At 44.8% G+C, this 18,273-nt stretch overlaps 1 protein-coding gene across 1 annotated transcript; it reads right to left on the reverse strand.

Moving 5' to 3' along the window:
* Positions 1-5,499: 5,499 nt before the first annotated feature.
* On the reverse strand, positions 5,500-16,809 carry LOC129043534 (uncharacterized). The gene is made up of 3 exons (XM_054500194.1): positions 16,690-16,809; positions 15,370-15,910; positions 5,500-5,940 (listed from the first exon to the last, which is right to left on the reverse strand). The coding sequence occupies exons 1-3, from the start codon at positions 16,807-16,809 to the stop codon at positions 5,903-5,905; spliced, it is 699 nt and encodes a 232-aa protein (XP_054356169.1). The 3' UTR covers positions 5,500-5,902.
* Between the last annotated feature and the right edge of the window lie 1,464 nt (positions 16,810-18,273).

Here is an 18,273-nt window from a genome sequence, read left to right on the forward strand (position 1 = left end):
TGGGAGGAGTCCTTCCAATCTGGCCTCTGTGTCCTTTTGACATGTCCCCATCATTCTGTGAGTCCCTCCTCATTCTCTGGCACAAGATGCTCCAGGCTCATCTTGTTCTTTCCCTGCCCTACTCTTGGAATCAGCCATTTCTCCAAGGAACCCTGGTTCCTTTTAGTTCAAAATGTTATTTGAAAGCTAAGATTTGGGTGCTAGATGTGCTCATTGCTTTCAGGGTGTTGCTGTTCTCAGGTCCTTGGTGTGGACACAGCCAGCAAATAAACAACACACACACACACACGCGCGCACACACACACAGGCTTACATTTATATCTATAGTTATTTCTATACTTTCTTTCTACATATGTACTGAAAATAGTAAGTTCACACATGTAGTTCCAATTCCAGACTAACACCATACGATTCATTCTAGGTTTCTCCTTTTCCATATTTGTAACTCTCTTGTCCCATGGTGTAAAACTTAGCTTCCATTATCCTTAACAGATTTACTTATTTTATTTATCTATTTTTTATTTTTTTTGAGACAGGGTCTTACTCTGTCACCCAGGTCTGAGTGCAGTGGCATAATCAGGGATCACTGCAGCCTCGACCTCCCAGGATTAGGTGATCCTCCCACCTTGGCCTCCTGAGTAGCTGGGACGACAGGCATGTGCCACAACACACTGAAAGCTTTTTGCAGAGATGGGGTTTTGCCATGTTGCCCAGGATGTTCTTGAACTCCTGGAGTCAAGCAATCTACCCACCTCGGCCTCTCAAAGTGCTGGGATTACAGGCGTGAGCCGCCTCGCCCAGTCATATTTATGAATTGATTCCCCTGAAGGTGACCTATCTTCCCTTTCTTCCACTACCCCCATCTGCACGAAAGGCGTCTTCCCCTATCTCAGGCTCTGACACCCATCCCCACACATGTATATTTGCCTCACCTTTCTTAGGCTTTAACTTCCTCTCTTTTATCTTTATTTTTTTATACAGATAGGATCTCACTATGATGCCAAGCCTGATCTTGAACTCCTGGCCTCAAGTTATCCTCCCGCCTCAGCCTCTTACCACACTGAGATTACAAGCATGAGCCACCAGGCCTGGCCAACTCCCTCTCTTTGGGCCATCCCTCCCTCATATGGACATCTTTCTCACCCTGCTTAGGCACTGACACCCCACCCCAGAATGTGCCCTATACAAACTCCCTCCTGACCCTGCTAGGAAGCTAGCACCCTGTGCCAGGTGTCCCCTCTGTAGGCTCAGGCTCTGACACCCTGCTCTTAACCACCATGGCTTTTCCCTGCCCAGCATAGACATGGCTTTGTCCTAACTAATGGTTTAGGACTGAATTTTTCAGAAAGAAAAGGGAAGAAAAAGGAAAGGAAGGAAAGAGGAAGAGGATAGAGAAGGAGAAAAAAGCAAGTGCTTATCACTTCAGTTAAAAAATAAGGCAATTTGTCAATCATGCCTCAATAAAGCTGATGAATTAAAAATCATCTTTTATCTCTTAGGAGCTATGATCCAGGCTAAAAGAATATTTTTTAAAGGAGAATATATTTAGGGCTGGGTGTGGTGTGGCCCACACCTGTAATCCCAGCACTCTGGGAGGCTGAGGCAAGAGGATTTCTTGAGGCTAGGAGTTTGAGACCAGCCTGGGCAACATAGTGAGATCCTGTTTGTACAAAAATTAAAAAAAATTAGCCAGGCATTGTGGCATGCCCCTTTAGTCCCAGCTACTTGGGAGGCTAAGGCAGGATTATTGCTTGAGCCTGGGAGGTCAAGGTTACCATGAGCCATGATCTCACCAGTCCCCTCCAGCTTGAGTGACAGAGTGAGACCCTGTCTCAAAAAGAGAAATAAAAATAAATAAATAAGTAAAAAAGAGAATATATTTTGTGAATGAAGCAGGCAATAATCAGAACTAATCTTGACTGTATGGATATCTTTGATTAGAACCAGGCATCTTTTGCCACTGGCTCGTATTGTCCTTTCTTTACCACAGAGCCTGCAAGGCAGATAACTACATTTCTCAAATTTCCTTGCAGTTGGAGTTTTGGAAGCAAATTAGGTTTCACCAATGAGATGAACTCCCAGGAGCCTTGGAAGTTGGAAGTGAAATGGAAGCCATGGTCCTGTTGTCATTGCTGCTGGCAAGTGAGGTCATAGGCACATGCGTGTCTGTGGACTGACACAGATTTATGGCATGTCATGCAGTCACTGGCTTTTTGAGTGTGAGAGGCATTGGTGGTGTAAGTCAGAAGCGGCAGCAGCAACAGTGTTCTGATCTCTGATCTTGGCTTTGGAGTCGTGCACTGAACTAGCATAGCAGTCCTCTAGAATGGGTCCTCTAACCTTCCAAGGATTATATAAACACCTCATTTTCTGTATTAAATGTCCTCTGTTTAAAATACTGAGAGGGGCTTCTGTTTCCTGCGCTGACTCCTAACTGCTACCCTGATTGTGTATAAAGGAGGATTAGATAATAGGCAATGGATATTAACTTCTGGAAGGGTGTCACCGCATTTTATTTACATTAGAACTTCTTTTGTACTTATTATGGGTAATGTGCTTAACTAGATGCGAAGATATTAATAACAGCATCAAACACACACATCCTGGTCTCAAGGAATTTTCAGACTAGAAGAAGGAAGTAGAGTGAAAAAAAACAATAAGCAATTAGGTCTAAAATAAGACAGATGAAGATAAGTGTTGTAAACGAGATATAAATAGAACATTCCTCAAACGTCACTGAGTAAGGTCTAAACTCCATTCCATGGCATTAAAGGTCTCCCAGCTAGTCCACCTCTTCAGCATCACTTGTTGCTACTCCTCCCTGGGTCAATCACACCTGATGTCCAGCCATACGAAACTCCTTGCCATATCTTATGTTCCACTTTCCCTTTTAGACTTGGAATGCCTGCAGAACTCACATCCACTCTCCAGGACCAAACTTCAATGTCAACTGTTATATAAAGGAATCATGCAGAGTTAACCTCTCCCTCTTGGACTTCCAATTAACTGGAGAAACGAGATGCCTGTTGAAAAGAAATCTGTGTCCTTTCCTTTATTATTATTATTATTTTTTTTTGAGACAGAGTCTCTGTCACTTAGGCTGGAGTGCAATGGCGTGATCTCGGCTCACTGCAATCTCCGCCTCCTGGGTTCAAGTGATTCTCCTGCTTCAGCCTCCCAAGTAGCTGGGAATACAGGATGTGCTACCACATCTGGCTAATTTTTATATTTTTAGTAGAGACTGGTTTCACCACGTTGGCCAGGCTGGTCTCAAACTCCTGACCTCAGGTGATCCACCCGCCTCAGCCTCCCAGAGTGCTGGGATTACAGGTGTGAGCCACCATGCCTGGCCTCTCCTTTCTTTAAAATTGTTGCTTGCTGGTCCTTTTAGAGAATGTGGCTTCTGAAAGGAGAAATTATACTATTAAAAGCCACTCCCCCTTTTTCCCAGGGGACTGCTTTATTGTTGTAAAGTAGTTAAATAAAGCAAAACTTTCAAAGACTAATCCTTTATTTAAAAATATTATATATATATGCACAGACTCATATATGCACACATTATAATATATGTAATTCTAATTCCTGATAGTTTCTGCCTATGCATGGGGTTTTTTTCCTTGGGGCCCAAGTTCTCAATGAACTGCCAGAACAACTGTCAAGCTGAGCTTTGGACACACATAGAAGGAATTGTGCAGCTGCATATCTTTTTGTAAAGATGGATCCTTTTCTGCATTCTAAATTAATTCATATATTGTATACTTCTGCCACTTATTTGGGGTCCTGGGGGTGCTTAGCATTGCCAATGTTATTATGACACATTCATGGAATGCTGTATGTTTGGAAAATAGTTTACAATGGTTTGTTAACAAGCATAAGCTTAGAACATTTCAGCAATGGTTGATTCACTTTGTAAAGCACTGGCAGCAACCTATAATATTTATGGGATTGCAAAATCTCATTAAATGAACAAAGTTCCATTTTTCCTACTTGGATTCAGCCATCATTTATTGAGTGCTGACTAAATTGTATGCACTGTACTAGAATTCGACTGAATGAATGAATGCCCATTAAGCAACTACCATGCCAGCCATTGGGTAAGTATTCCATTGAGTGAATGAAAACACCTATTACGGACCTTCTATGGACCCAGGTATAAGGCTAGAATTGAACTAATTGGATAGGATTCTATTATGCATCTCGAATATGCCAGACACTGCACAAACATTCCATGAAATGAATAAATATTTATTAGGCACTTTCTATGTGTGAATCATTAAGCTAGTCACTTTAACATACATGATCCTGCTTATTCCTCTCTACTGTAATGGAGAGGAGCAAGTATTACTATTCCCATTTTATACATGAGGAAACAGAGGCAAAGAGGCTGAGATTCATGCCCAGAGTGGAGAGAAACTGAAATTTGAACACATGTCTCCTAACTCTGTAGCCAGTGCTCTTTCTATTATGCAATTATGGTTCTCCGTGTTTGTAGAACCAAACCTAATTTTATAGCATTAAATCAAATGAGAACTGATGGTACATTGAATATCACCAACTAGAAATGTATTTCTGTAATATTCTCAAGGCAAAAAGAAAACTTGACCTCACTTGTTAAAGATTAGTCATTGGAGCAGTTAAAATTCCTGTGTTCTTGAGCCCTGGTCTCTCTTTTGTGAGAAGGTTATAGACAGTCGGTTGAGTTAGCTCTCAGGGCTGTGGAGACAATTCCCACTGTGGTCGCTAAAACTCAAGTAACATTTCTCATCCAAATAAGAGACAAGAAGAATGGCACTGCTTGAAGAAGGCCAGACAATTGTTCTCTTGAATTACATCCTAGTTTTTAGGCCACATCTTATGCATTCAGTTAATTAGTCTGCAAAGGCTCACTGAATGCCTAGTGCATGCCAGGCACTGTGCAAGTGCAGGATGTGCAATAAGACTTGGCCAGTTTTTAGCTCTGTGGCCTTGGGCAAGTTCTTCAATATCTCAGTCTCAGATTCCCATCCAGAAAGAGGCCAGGTGTTTATGGAGGGTATTATTATTCTTCCTTTTCTTAAACTCTTAACATTCAATTTCTCAGGCTACAAAATAAGTTTAATGTTACATGCTGCCATCTATCTATCTATCTATCTATCTATCTATCTATCTATCTATCTATCTATCTATCAGCATCATCATTTATCATCTCTATATCTATCTATCATATGTCATCTATATATTTCATCTATATAAACATTTAAATAATTTTTTTTCTGGCTCATTATTTTTCTTAATTCCATAAGCCTACAAAGTAGGCATCTTTGCAGTGAGCTATACTCATGCCAGTGCGCTCCAGCCTGGGCAAGAGTAAGACACTGTCTCTATCAAACAAACAAACACCCCAAACCGGACAAAACAACAACAACAACAAATAAAACAAAGTAGGCATTCTTACCCGATTTTACAGATGAGGAAATCAAGGCCCTGAGAGATTAAGCAACCTTTTAAAGTCACATGGCTAATAAAATGGCAGAACCAGGATTTAATCTCAGGTGTGTCTGGCTTCAGAGGCTTGCTCTCTCCTCCATAGTGTGTTGGGTTTGCAGAGACACTGACAGTAAAATATGTGAAATACTCCTGCAGAAATCGATTCTAACAATGAAATGGCAGAGGAGGATCCAAGGTAGGATTGGCCCATCCAGTTAGTTTACTCCCAGTTTGTTCTGAAAGTGATCTTTAGATATTTGAAACAGAAGAAAGTCAGTCTCCTCCAGTAATGACTAAAGAAAAACTGTGCACATTGGCAAAATGGCTGGTATCCTTGCAAACATTCCTCCTGGCTTGAGCTGCAGGAAGGGCACAGAGCCCTGGAGCATCGGAAGAGTAGGTGTGGCTTCCAGGGGCACCACTAGTTCTTTCTCCTTCAGTGTAGCTTCCTTTTGAAGCCTTGGTTTCTTTCATCTATAAAATAAGAGATGATAATTTGCTCAGTGATTGCCATGGGGGTTAAATAAGAAACACAGATGAATGTATTTGGATGAGGCACATTTAAATGAAGTTTAACTCACTATGGAGTGAGTCTGTGTATTAGGCATTCTCTGAGTACTGGGTACAGTGATAAATAATGTTGGGATGGTCTTTCGGAGAAAAAGATGTGATAATGGCAGTGTGGACAGGCTGTGGAGAAGAGAGTCATTATCTGGTGTTTGGCTGGATAGTTTAATATGGGGAAGACTTCAAGGGATATATTTCAAGTTAATGGGATGGGAAGAGGGGAGAGGCGAGAAGCAGTTCTTCTGCCTGGATGGGGTGGGGGGGATGATATAACTGCGTCAGTCTTCCCTGATGCAGCTGTCCGGAGATCTTTGCCTTTGGCCTTGTTCTTGGCAGAAAGTTCGGCAGTAAGTGGTGCTGTGGAAAATATCTCTGTGGTTAATGAATCAATTCATTCAAAGCACTTAAAACAATGAGAAAAACCCTTTGCTGGTTTGTTTCCATCAAGAATGGGCATCACATGTTGCCTCATCACATCTTTCAACCCAGTGACCCAGGTCTCCTCCTCGTTGCTGGAATCATAGTCTTCACATTTCTCAGGATGCGTCTGGAACTTGGTGACCCTTACGGATGTACTATGTGTTATCACTAGGGTGATGAATCATGCCAGATGTAGATTTTACCCCCGCTGTTCTCCAGGGAGTACTATGATAGAACGTTCTTAGAATCCTAAGGCTATTGCATCATAGCTGTGGGATTTGGGGCATATTTTCTTAATAACTTGTATAGGAAGTATACAAGTATAGGAGTATATGGACTCAGTTTTCATGCCTATGAAAATTGTGAAATATGACCTACCTCAAAGGGCTTCTATGAAGAATCAGTGAAATACTGTGCAAACGCTTGGGATAAAGTAGATTCTAAGTAAATGTTGTTTTCCTCCAACTTTCCTTTTTCTGCATCAGAGGTCAACAAACTATGGCCGACTGGTCAAATCTGACCGCCTACCAGTTTTTGCAAATAAAGTTTTATTGGAACATAGCCACACCCATTCATCTCTGTATCCTCTATGGCTGCCTTTGTGTACAATGGCAGAGTGTACGACTGTGACAAAGACCAGATGTGTCATCTGTCCACAAAGCTGAAAATATTTACTGTATCGTCCTTTACAGGATATCTTTGCCAACCCCTGTTCTACATAGTAGCCTTATCTCTGTGTCCTTTTCCTTCCAAAATTTCTCTTTATCAGACTAAATGCCACTGGTGACTTAGACCACCACTACTATGTCAAAGTGTTTGGTCCCTCTGGTTGTTGTCTGAATGCAATCCTATTGATTACAAGTCCTTGGCCAGGCACGGTGGCTCACGCCTGTGATCCTAGCACTTTGGGAGGCTGAGGTGGGAGGATCATGAGGTCAGGAGATCGAGACCATCCTGGCTAACACGGTGAAACCTCATCTCTACTAAAAAAAAATATATATACAAAAAATTAGCTGGCATGGTGGCGGGCACCTGTAATCCCAGCTACTCAGGAGGCTGAGGCAGGAGAATGGCATGAAGCCTGGAGGCGGAGCTTGCAATGAGCCGAGATTGCGCCACTGCACTCCAGCCTAAGTGACAGAATGAGACTCCGTCTCAGACAACAACAACAACAACAACAAAACACACACACAAAGCAAAACAAAAACAAGTCCTTTGAGCATGACTCCAGGTACTGCACAAACTCCAATCCGATCCTGCTGGCTTTGGTCTGACCAAATCTGAGAAGGTGTCTGTAGGTATCACCAGATTACCAAAGAAGTTCATGTACAGATATGCATGCTTTTCATGATGGTAGCAGCTCATTCTCAAAAGCCTCAGGAGTCACAGATCACTCCTTTGCCCAGAAAAATCTCCAAAGGGGCAAAGAAAGTTTTTGAGTTCTTCTCTTCTCTCAGACTAAGATAACATATGTTTGTCAATTGGGTTCTCTAAGAAGCAGCCTATGAGAGGAAGTTAGAAATATAAGCAGTTTATTGGGGAGAGCAATGTCACTTGTGTTAAATAACAAGCACAAGAAGCAGAATTGGGCAAGGAAAGCCTTCAGACCATGACAAGAAGAACCTCAGACCTCAATTCAAGTCTTCCAAAGTCTCTGCCAACCCAAATGAGAGCTCCAGAGCAATGACTGCCTGCTAAAGGAGTCCCATATTAGGCAGAAATGGCCAGGTGTACTCCTCGTGCCTAGCCATTGGCTAGAGGATGCTCAGGAGGAAGGTGGTCCTGGCTTGAAAGCCGAGTACATCCTGAAGGTGTTATGGCAGGACACTATCAGCTACCTTCTCTCATGCAGGACAATGGCAAGTTCTTTCTTTAAGAGAGATCTGAGCAGTGCACCTGGTCCACGTCTGCCCCAACTCGAAAAGGCCAGCACAATCCTGGAGTAACATGCAACATAGCCAGAGACAAAAAAGCATGTCTCTGGGAGAATTATGTATCTGATTTTATTTGCACAGGGCACCAAAATCTTGATTTTTCATATCCAGGTAGAGTCTTTCCAAGCTGGGAATCTTGGAATCTTTTTTTTTTTTTTTTTTTTTTTTTTGAGATGGAGTATTGCTCTGTTGCCCAGGCTGGAGTGTAATGGCGCGATCTCAGCTCACTGCAACCTCCGCCTCCTGGGTTCAAGCCAGTCTTCTGCCTCAGCCTCCCAAGTAGCTGGGATTACAGGCATGCACCACCATACCCGGCTAATTTTTGTATTTTTTTTAGTAGAGCTGGAGTTTCACCATATTGGCCAGGCTGGTCTGGAACTTCTGACCTCAGGTGATCTGTCTACCTCAGCCTCCCGAAGTGCTGGGATTTCAGGCATGAGCCACTGCGCCCAGCTTGGGAATCTTTTATACTAGTATCTAGAGTAGTTCTTTGACTTAGGACTTTAGGAAGGTGACTGGAGGATTTGTTGATAATGACTGGGAGACTGAGTCCATACTCTGTGATGATAATGATAATAACGAGGATGATATTAAGAAGGATGACAGAGTTTCTACATGAATATAGAGTCAAGGAATTACAAGGTCTACATATTAGGCACTGATGTTAGAATCTCTCTCCTCTGCCCTTCGGTAGCTAGAGCTTACCCAGTGTGGGTGTGGAGTCAGCTCTGATCCCACTGCGACTCTTCTCCCAGGAGTTCTCTGCTATGCTCCATGCCATCTTATCATAGGCAGTGGATACCAAGGCACATACTTCTTGCTTCAGAGTCTATCACTCATCATAGACAATACGTAGTCTTTTCTTAGGAACTTACTCAAAGGAGATGCTGAAAGTGCTTCATCTTTATCACTTGGTTTCTATGGAAGCTGAATTTTGCCTCTAATGCGCCTTCTAAAGTGCTGCCTGTGTCCACTGCTTGCAATGACAATGAATGTGGGAGCTGCCTTTTTCTAATCAAACATGCTGGGCTACACTCATGCTGGAAAAATATGTCCTGCTTCAGGGTGGCCATTCTTTGTTGTAAGTCTAGAAAGAGCATCTGAGTCCTGATTGGCAGGAATAATCACTGTCTGTTGAGAATACCTTTGTAGCTCCACTATACTTCCTGTGTAAAGTATTTAACATCCCCTGACATCAGTATTTAAAATTAATTTAGGGCTACGATGGAGTCTTCTTAGAATCCTAAGGCAATTATATTGCATCATAGCTGTGGGATATGAGACATATTTTCTTAATAACTTGTATAGGAAATATACAAGTATAGGAGTATATGGACTCTGTTTTCATGCCTATGAAAATTGTGAAATATGACCTACCTCAAAGGGCTTTTATGAAGAATCAATGAAATACTGTGGAAATGCTTGGCATAAAGTAGATTCTAAGTAAGTGGTAATTGACATGTAATAATTTTCTTAGGTAACTTGATATGCATTAATTTTCTTTCTCTGTTTTTCCTCCTGGGTTGAGTTTACTTGCAATGCATTTGGGAGATAGTTCCTTCTGCCCCTCATTGAAATGGCTGGATTGAAATATTGGACTTCTAAACGGATTTGTGCAAATATTGTCTTCCCAGGATTGCCCTTCAGTCTTTCAAACTCAGGTCCTTTGGCAAGGTCCTTGGCAGCAATGAAAGTGTCCTCCTGGGGACGGGCAGTCATCTCCTTGGCCCAGCACTGCATGCCCTGAGGTGATGTATAGCCACACGGTTAGGAGAGATCTTGACTCTGAGATCCTCAGCACTTCCCTCTCCACCTCTTTGAAGATCTGAACTGAAAACAACACTTGGCCCCCAACACTAATAACACCCATCTCTCTCTGTTTGAGATAATCTCTCTCTGTTTGAGCTAATCTCTAATTAGCTAGGCACTTCCCATGTATTATGTCATTTAACAACACACTGAGGTAAGGGTGCTTATTTCCATGTTAGAAATGGGGAAACTGAGGCTCAGGAGTTCCTTGCCATTGGTCAAACAGTTGGTAAGTGGTAGGCCTGGGATGTGAACACAGGTGTGTCCTTTCCCCTACATGCAGTTCCCATAATAGAGAGTGATCCAGGAAGTAATGAAGCCAATTGCATCCCGTGTGAGGGAAGAGCATCTGCTGAACAGATGCCCGGATATACTGGCCGAGTGCCATGAGGACATAGCTTTTTCTTGGCGATGAGGGCAATATCAAGAGACTGCTCCATGGCAGAAGTGCTTTTACCATGAGTCACCCCATTACTCCATTTGGAGAGTTTATAGCTAAGGAGCTACAGCAATTCACCTGTGTCTCCTACATGTTTAAGCCCCAGCAATCCAGAAGAGCAATTCTATTAAGCAATATCCTCCCAGCAAAGTATGGAGAGTATAAGAAATCATGTGACTTACGTTAATCAGCACCAAATTCAGGTCAAAATCAGGTCAAATTCAGCTGTTTATGGGATCATGTAGACTGATTTACCAACATCTCCAGATAATCTGTTTTGTTTTTTTTTTCGATCTAAGAGGTACACCATTAATTTCTTCTCCTCATTCACTTTCAAGTTTGAAATCCAAACTCCTGATAAAGGCATCTCCAAGTTGTCCATGATCTGGCCCTTGCCTGCCTTTGTCTCGATGTTTTCTCTGAACTGTTATCTCTTACAATTCATGCTCCAGTTGTACCGGCATCCTGGGAGTTCCAGAAATGGCCATGCTGACCCAGGTCTTTGCCCTTTTGATCCTTTTCCTTAAAAAGCCCTTCCTCACTTTGTCTCCTTGCCTAGTCCTTGAATATCTTCCAAGTCTCAGCTCTAAGACTTGCTTCCCTGACATCTTTAGTCAGGTTTAGGTCCTCTTGCTTTCTCTTGTCCTCTTATAGCATCTTGTAAAATATATAAATTGGTGCAAAAGTAATTGAGTTTTTTGCCAGATGAACAGCAAAAACTGCACTTACTTTTGCACCAACCTAATACAAATGGATCCATATCCATTTGCTGGAGTCACCTGCTCTCTCCTTCCTCTTCCACATGAGTCTGTATGACCCTCACAGGAGGGAAATGTGTCTTATTATTCTTTGAACACCCAGTGGTTGTCAGATAGCATGACTCACAGTCAGTGTTCAGGAAACCTTTGAGACATTAACCACAAGGCATGCTGAAATCTCACTCACGGGCTGCGGGGAAAGAGAAGAAGTGGAAGCAGGTAGGACTGGAGTGAGGAACCCACCAGCCTTTCTGATTGGCCCTGACCACGGGACACACAGTGGCCCCCAGGATCAGTATCAAACTGGGTAAAATGCAAGTAAAATGAAAACTGGTAAATACAAGCTCGATGCAAGCTGTCAGCACTTCCAAGGAGAATGCTTTGTCCAGATTCAGGGGTCTCAGATTTTAGTTGGGGGATAAGCAGTCAGGTCATGATGCTGGGTTTGAGGATCTCTTGTTCCTGCAACAGAAATATATTAGGGCTTCACAGGAGAGCAGGCCCCAATGTACAGGACTCCTTTCATTAATTACATTTAAATTAATTTAATGTTAGATTAAATTTATTAAAATTTTTGAGATAATTGTAGATTCATATACAGTTGTAAGAAATAGGACAGAGAGATCCTTAAAGTGGGCATCATACAGAGAGGAAAGTATCCTTGATCTCTGTTTACCCATGAGAAAAGGACTATTTGCCCAACCATTTAGCAGGCTCACTAAGTGAAGCCAGGGCTGGACCCTGAGCTGGTGAAAGACATCTAGAATCTGACTGGATCTAGTCACTCTGCCTCTGAGGACTTACAGTCTAGGGAGATTGGCCAATGAAGTAAGAATTACAGTTAAATGCCACAGTGGAGAGACCTTGTGTGTGTGGAAAGCATCAAGAGTAATGGATGTGGATTCTGTTGGGTTGTAATGATGGCAGTTGGATAGTGCATTAGGTTGGTGTCATGGGATGAGGGGCTGTTCAAGCGTCAGTCTTGAGGCTTGATGACACATCCTCTAGTTGGAGAAGGGAGGCTATGAATTCCGTAATGAGAATAGCATCAGCAAAGATACCAGGTCACTTCACAGCCTGGAGGGCGTTAGGGCGGGCGAGCTATTTGTCCTGATTGAAGGCAGTGTTCTGGTGGAGGAGTAGGGGAAGGGAGACTGGGGGATCTGGTTGAGTTGCTCAGGCATAATCCTGTGGGTAACTGGAGTGAGCTGCAGCCCTACCGGATTTCTTTTCTTTCTTTTTTTTTTTTTTTTTTTTTGAAATGAAGTTTCGCTCTTGTTGCCCAGGCTGGAGAGCAATGGCGTGATCTCAGCTCACTGCAACCTCCGCCTCCCGGTTCAAGCGATTCTGCCTCAGCCTCCCGAGTAGCTGGGATTACAGGTGCCTGCCACTACGCCCAGCTAATTTTTGTATTTTTAGTAGAGATGGGGTTTTGCCATGTTGGCAGGCCGGTCTTGAACTCCTGACATCAGGTGATCCTCCCGCCTCGGCCTCCCAAAGTGCTGTGCTGGGATTACAGGCGTGAGCAACCGCGCCCAGGCCTAGAGGATTTTTAAAATGGGAGTTGCTTGGTGAGGTTTGGATTTTGAAAATTTACTTTTGTCAAAGAAGCACTTCATGTATGAAGGTCTATAGTCTCCCCTTGGATGGAGAATAAGGAGCTGCTCATGGCCTCAGCTCTGCAATCTTCCTGGGCATCCTTACTCTCAACCTCAATCTTACCTCACACAACTCTACAGATTACAATCCAGGCCATGTGCAGTGGCTCACGCCTGTAATCCCAGCACTTTGGGAGGCTGAGGTGGGTGAATCACCTGAGGTCAGGAGTTTGAGACCAGCCTGGCCAACATGGCCAAACCTCATCTCTACTAAAAATACAAAATTACTTTGGGAGGCTGAGGTGGGTGGATCATGAGGTCAAGAGATCGAGACCATCCTGGCCAACATGATGAAACCCTGTCTCTACTAAAAATACAAAAATTAACTGGGCATGGCGGTGCATGCCTGTAGTACCAGCTACTCTGGAGGCTGAGGCAGGAGAATCACTTGAACCCGGGAGACAGAGGTTGCAGTGAGCTGAGATGGCGCCACTGCACTCCAGCCTGGCAACAGAGGGAGACTCCATCTCAAAATAAAATAAAATAAAAAAATAAAAATTTGGCCAGGCATGGTGGCAGACACCTCTAATCCCAACTACTCAGGAGGCTGAGGCAGGAGAATCGCTTGAACTCAGCAGGCAGAGGTTGCAGTGAGCTGAGATCAAGCCACTGCACTCCAGCCTGGGTGACAGAGCAAGACTCCATCTCAAAAAGGAAAACAAAAACAAAAGCAAAAAAGAAAAGATTATAATCCAAACCGTCCACGAAGAGCCCCCAATTGCTTCACCAAAGTAAGGTCCATGCCTCTCTTTGTGGTAAGTAAAAGTGCCTGTTTACTCTCTCTCTGGCAGTGGGATCTGTCGTAGGAGCAGACTGAGTTGGATGTGGGGAGAGAGATGAACTTGTAAAGCCCCTCAGTCTGGAATTCCATGCTTCATCTTGGAAGCTGTGGGCTTTGCTTCCTGCGTGGTCTCAGGCTCATCCTCCCATCTCAGTTTCCCCATCTGGAAAAATGGGAGAACAATATGTACCTTCTTGGGGTGCCTCAAGAATTATTAGTCATGGGGGAAGGATTTGGAGAAGGCAGACGAAAAGCCTTCTCCAGTGTTCTGCAGTCTCCAGAACTGACTGCAGCAGTGTGGGCAGATAAGACAAGCTGGTGAGAAGGAGACAAAAACACGTGTGTTGTGAATTAGCTCTGTCTTTGCTCTTTCTCCTTCCTTGGGGTCAGAGATTTGCTTGTGCTTCAGACTGGCAGAGGTCATTTTTCCAGGAAAGCATCTTCTTTCATCTGGCTAGTAAGTTTTCTCACCTGTAAAATGGAGCTCTGTGGTCCATTCCTCATGGGGCAGTTTGAGAATAGTGCTTGGCACATATAAGTGTTCAATAAATGTTTGAGACTTGAAAAGAAAAAAAAGGTCTTAAGCATCGGAGGCCTTTCAGATGCATAGAATTCATCAAATTCTCCAGAGGCTGCAAGGAAAGAACCAAGAATGTAGGATTCAGAGCTAGACTGGTGTGGGTTCCAATCGTGTGCTCATTATTTATTTGTGAGGCTTCAGGCAACTTGCTCAAAGAGCTGTGATTTTCTCATCTGACACATGGAGATTTGACCCTCTGTCTTATCAGACTCCCCTTCTACTTGAGAAGGTAAAGTATGATCACAAATATAAAGTGACCAGCACGTGGTGAGGGCCTCAGCACCGAGTAGGTGATAATTTCTTTTGTTTTGGCTTCTGCTGCTTGTATTCCCACACCAAACACCACTCCATGCTGGAGACAGATGACCTGCCCAGCCAGGCCAGGGGGGACACAGGCTCTCATCCACATGACACAAAGTACAAAGCCTTGGCTTTGCCTTCTCTCCGGATGGTCAGGCAGCTGTTTGGAGAGACAATCAAAGGTTTGCAGCTGCAGCTTTGGGCCACAAACAGACGGCATAATGCAGCCCTGTGGGGGCAAGTGCCTTTGGGAACAGGGAAGTCATGCTTTGGGGGACCTTCTTCTAATGTCTAAAGGCCATTTCCGACTTTTGAAAAACAACCCATTCTGCTCTCTAACTGCAAAGAAATTGGATACCATAGTCCCAAATACAATCTTATTGACCCCTTCTCTTTTATAGATTATTTTTTTAGGGACACAAACAATGGAAATTCACCAGCATCACTAAGAAGTGATGAGCGTTCCATAGTCTTTAGGGTGAGGTGCAGCCAAGACCCCCAAAAGTCAAGCCCTGTGTTTCGGCTACACGAAAAACTGGCAATCCTTGTGGAGCCAGAAAGGTGGCTGAATTTAGGGAGAAGCCAAGGAGTAAACCATTCACTCATTCATTCATTTAGTAATTCCTTCACTCGTGCATTCATTGAACTAATACTCACTGAGCACTTGCTGGGTCCTCAGCTTTATATTGCTGCTGGAGATGTAAAGGCCCAGCGCTGGAGATTTAAGGGCCCAGCCCTGGAGATGTAAAGGCCCAGCCCTGGAGATGTAAAGGCCCAGCGCTGGAGATGAGAGGGCCCAGCGCTGGAGATGAGAGGGCCCAGCGCTGGAGATGAGAGGGCCCAGCGCTGGAGATGAGAGGGCCCAGCGCTGGAGATGAGAGGGCCCAGCGCTGGAGATGAGAGGGCCCAGCGCTGGAGATGAGAGGGCCCAGCGCTGGAGATGAGAGGGCCCAGCGCTGGAGATGAGAGGGCCCAGCGCTGGAGATGAGAGGGCCCAGCGCTGGAGATGAGAGGGCCCAGCCCTGGAGATGAGAGGGCCCAGCCCTGGAGATGAGAGGGCCCAGCCCTGGAGATGTGAGGGCCCAGCCCTGGAGATGAGAGGGCCCAGCGCTGGAGATGAGAGGGCCCAGCGCTGGAGATGAGAGGGCCCAGCGCTGGAGATGTGAGGGCCCAGTGCATAAAGGTCATAATACACTGTCTGAAAGGAGATAATGATGGAGTAAGAACCAAACCGGAAGGGGATAATGGTAGGGGCGTGTGATCAATGCATTAATCAAGGTATGTGCTGGGCTGGCAGGTACTGGCTGATTCTAGGCAGAGGAGGCAGAGAACTTAGAACTGGCTCAGAAGGACGAGTCGCGGTTCATCAGGAAGTCTGGTGCTCCCTGCGGAGATAGCAGCAGACACAAGGGCTTGCCAAGATGCAGTATCTTCCGGAAGCCATTCTAAGACTGTAGGCAGAGGAGCCCTGTGACCAGGTTAGAGAGGGCAGCAAGTCTACCGCCCAGAGAAACCACTGGAAGTAGAGAAAACGAGAGGCAGGAAGCTCAGCTGGCTGAGGTAAGGAAATCAGAAGATAAGCCCCACATCTGAGGCCCTCACCGGAGCAATAACTATAGTAGTTTATGTTTAACTTGATCAGTGCTGCCAAGAGCTTAACTTAGATGAATTGACTGAACCTTCACAGCAATTCTTTAAGGCCAGAAACTACCTGCTCCGGGTCACAGAGCTGGCACATGAAGGATCTGTGTCTTAAGTATTGTCTATGTGAACTTTATGTTCAAAACCTTGCTCTAAGTGTCTAAACCACTAGTGCACCAGAGTAGATGGGAAGGCTGGGGACAGGCAGAGAGTTGCCTCTATCCCCACAGTCCCTGTGGTTGCCAACTTCTGGGTCTACCCTGGCTTGGAAGTCAGACACCTGGCTATGTCTTCCAGGCTTTGTCACCTCTGCAAAGTGTCTTTTGTTCCCATCACAGTTTTATCTTCTTTCAAATGCTCCCCATCAGGCCCCCCAGTGCCATGCTGTTCCCCGCTGTGCTTCTTGTGCTGTAAGTCCATCCTTACATCCCCCTGATGCTTGCGTGGATGCCCCATGTCAGCCTAAGAAATCCTGCACCTTCTCCCCTGCCTCTTAACTAGCCTCTCCCAATATCTCTCCAGCTGTGGAATGCCCCATAAGTCAAAAAACACCTCTGGCTGGGCGCAGTGGCTCACGCTTGTAATCCCAGCACTTTGGGAGGCCGAGGCGGGACGATCACGAGGTCAGGAGTTCAAGACCAGCCAGGCCAACATAGTGAAACCCCATCTCTACTAAAAATACAAAAATTAGCCAGGCATGGTATTGCACACCTATAGTCCCAGCTACTCGGGAGGCTGAGGCAGGAGAATCGCTTTAACCCAAGAGGCAGAGGTTGTGGTGAGCCAAGATCGTGCCACTGTACTCCATCCAGCCTGGGTGACAGAGCGAGACTCTGTCTCTAAAAATAAACAAACAAAAAACAAAAACACTTCCTGTGTTTCTTGTTTGCTAAGTGAGTCCTGCTCCACTCAAATTGCAAAAAGGAGTAACCGAAACTGAATGCTGCATTAGGATTAATAACAAGAGTCAGCCCCAGCTTTGGGCCTGCCCTCAGTAGGGTGCATGCTTTAGAGAAGAATGGGAGGAGCATGGTGAAGAGGAGTCCTGGACACATTACAGGGGCTTTGCAGAGGGAAACGCTCCAGAGACAGCTTCTGTCCCAAGGCTGACAGAGCACCAGGCCCAATACCTGCGGTTGAGCATCATAATGGCACAGAGCAACATGACCCAGGTGTGAAGGTGTGGGCTTGCCAGATGCTGTGACACAAGGTCACATTTTTAACAATCATACAGAACTTACTCTGTACCAGGCACTGTACTCAGTGCTTTGCAAACACCAACTCCTTCAAAATGATAACTCTAGCTGGATGTGGTGCCTCACACCTGTAATCCCAGCACTTTGAGAGGCCGAGGTTGGGAGGAGGCAGGTCACGAGGTCAGGAGTTCGAGACCAGTCTTGGCAACATGGTGAAATCCCATCTCTACTAAAAATACAAAAATTAGCCAGGTATGGTGGTGGGAACCTGTAATCCAAGCTACTTGGGAGGCTGAGGCAGGAGAATCGCTTGAAACCGGGAGGTGGAGGTTGCTGTGAGCTGAGATTGCGCCACTGCACTCCATCCTGGGCGACAGTGTGAGACTCCATCTCAAAAAAAAAAAAAAAAAAAAAATGATAACTCTATGAAGGTAATACTGTTACTATCCCCATTTCACAGGTAGGGAAACTGAGGCACAGGGAAGTTAAAGAACTTGCCCCATGTCACACAGGCAGAAACAGGCAGAACGAAGAGTTAAACCTCAGCCCTCCAGCTGTACTCTGTGCTCTTCACCAGTCACTCCAGGCTGCTTGTGGCTGCCTCTCCTGTATTGAATGCTCTCTTTGCAGGGTGCCAAGGGCTCCCTGGCTGGGGCCAACCCCCATTTAGAATATCTGGGAACCCCAAGCCCACTGTGGTCACTGGTTCTTTCACTTGGTTGAT

This window comes from Pongo pygmaeus, chromosome 13, assembly GCF_028885625.2.
Source record: "Pongo pygmaeus isolate AG05252 chromosome 13, NHGRI_mPonPyg2-v2.0_pri, whole genome shotgun sequence".
NCBI lineage: Eukaryota > Metazoa > Chordata > Mammalia > Primates > Hominidae > Pongo > Pongo pygmaeus.

Excerpts from the sequence above, each read along its gene's own strand:
- LOC129043534 (XM_054500194.1), bottom strand. The coding sequence starts at position 16,809 with ATGGGGCATCCACGCAAGCATCAGGGGGATGTAAGGATGGACTTACAG. Across the intron at positions 15,911-16,689 it reads ATTTGAAAGAAGATAAAACT|ACAGTGTATTATGACCTTTA; the intron begins GTGATGGGAACA and ends ATCTCCTTTCAG. Across the intron at positions 5,941-15,369 it reads GAGGACCCAGCAAGTGCTCA|ATGAAAGAAACCAAGGCTTC; the intron begins GTGAGTATTAGT and ends CTTATTTTATAG.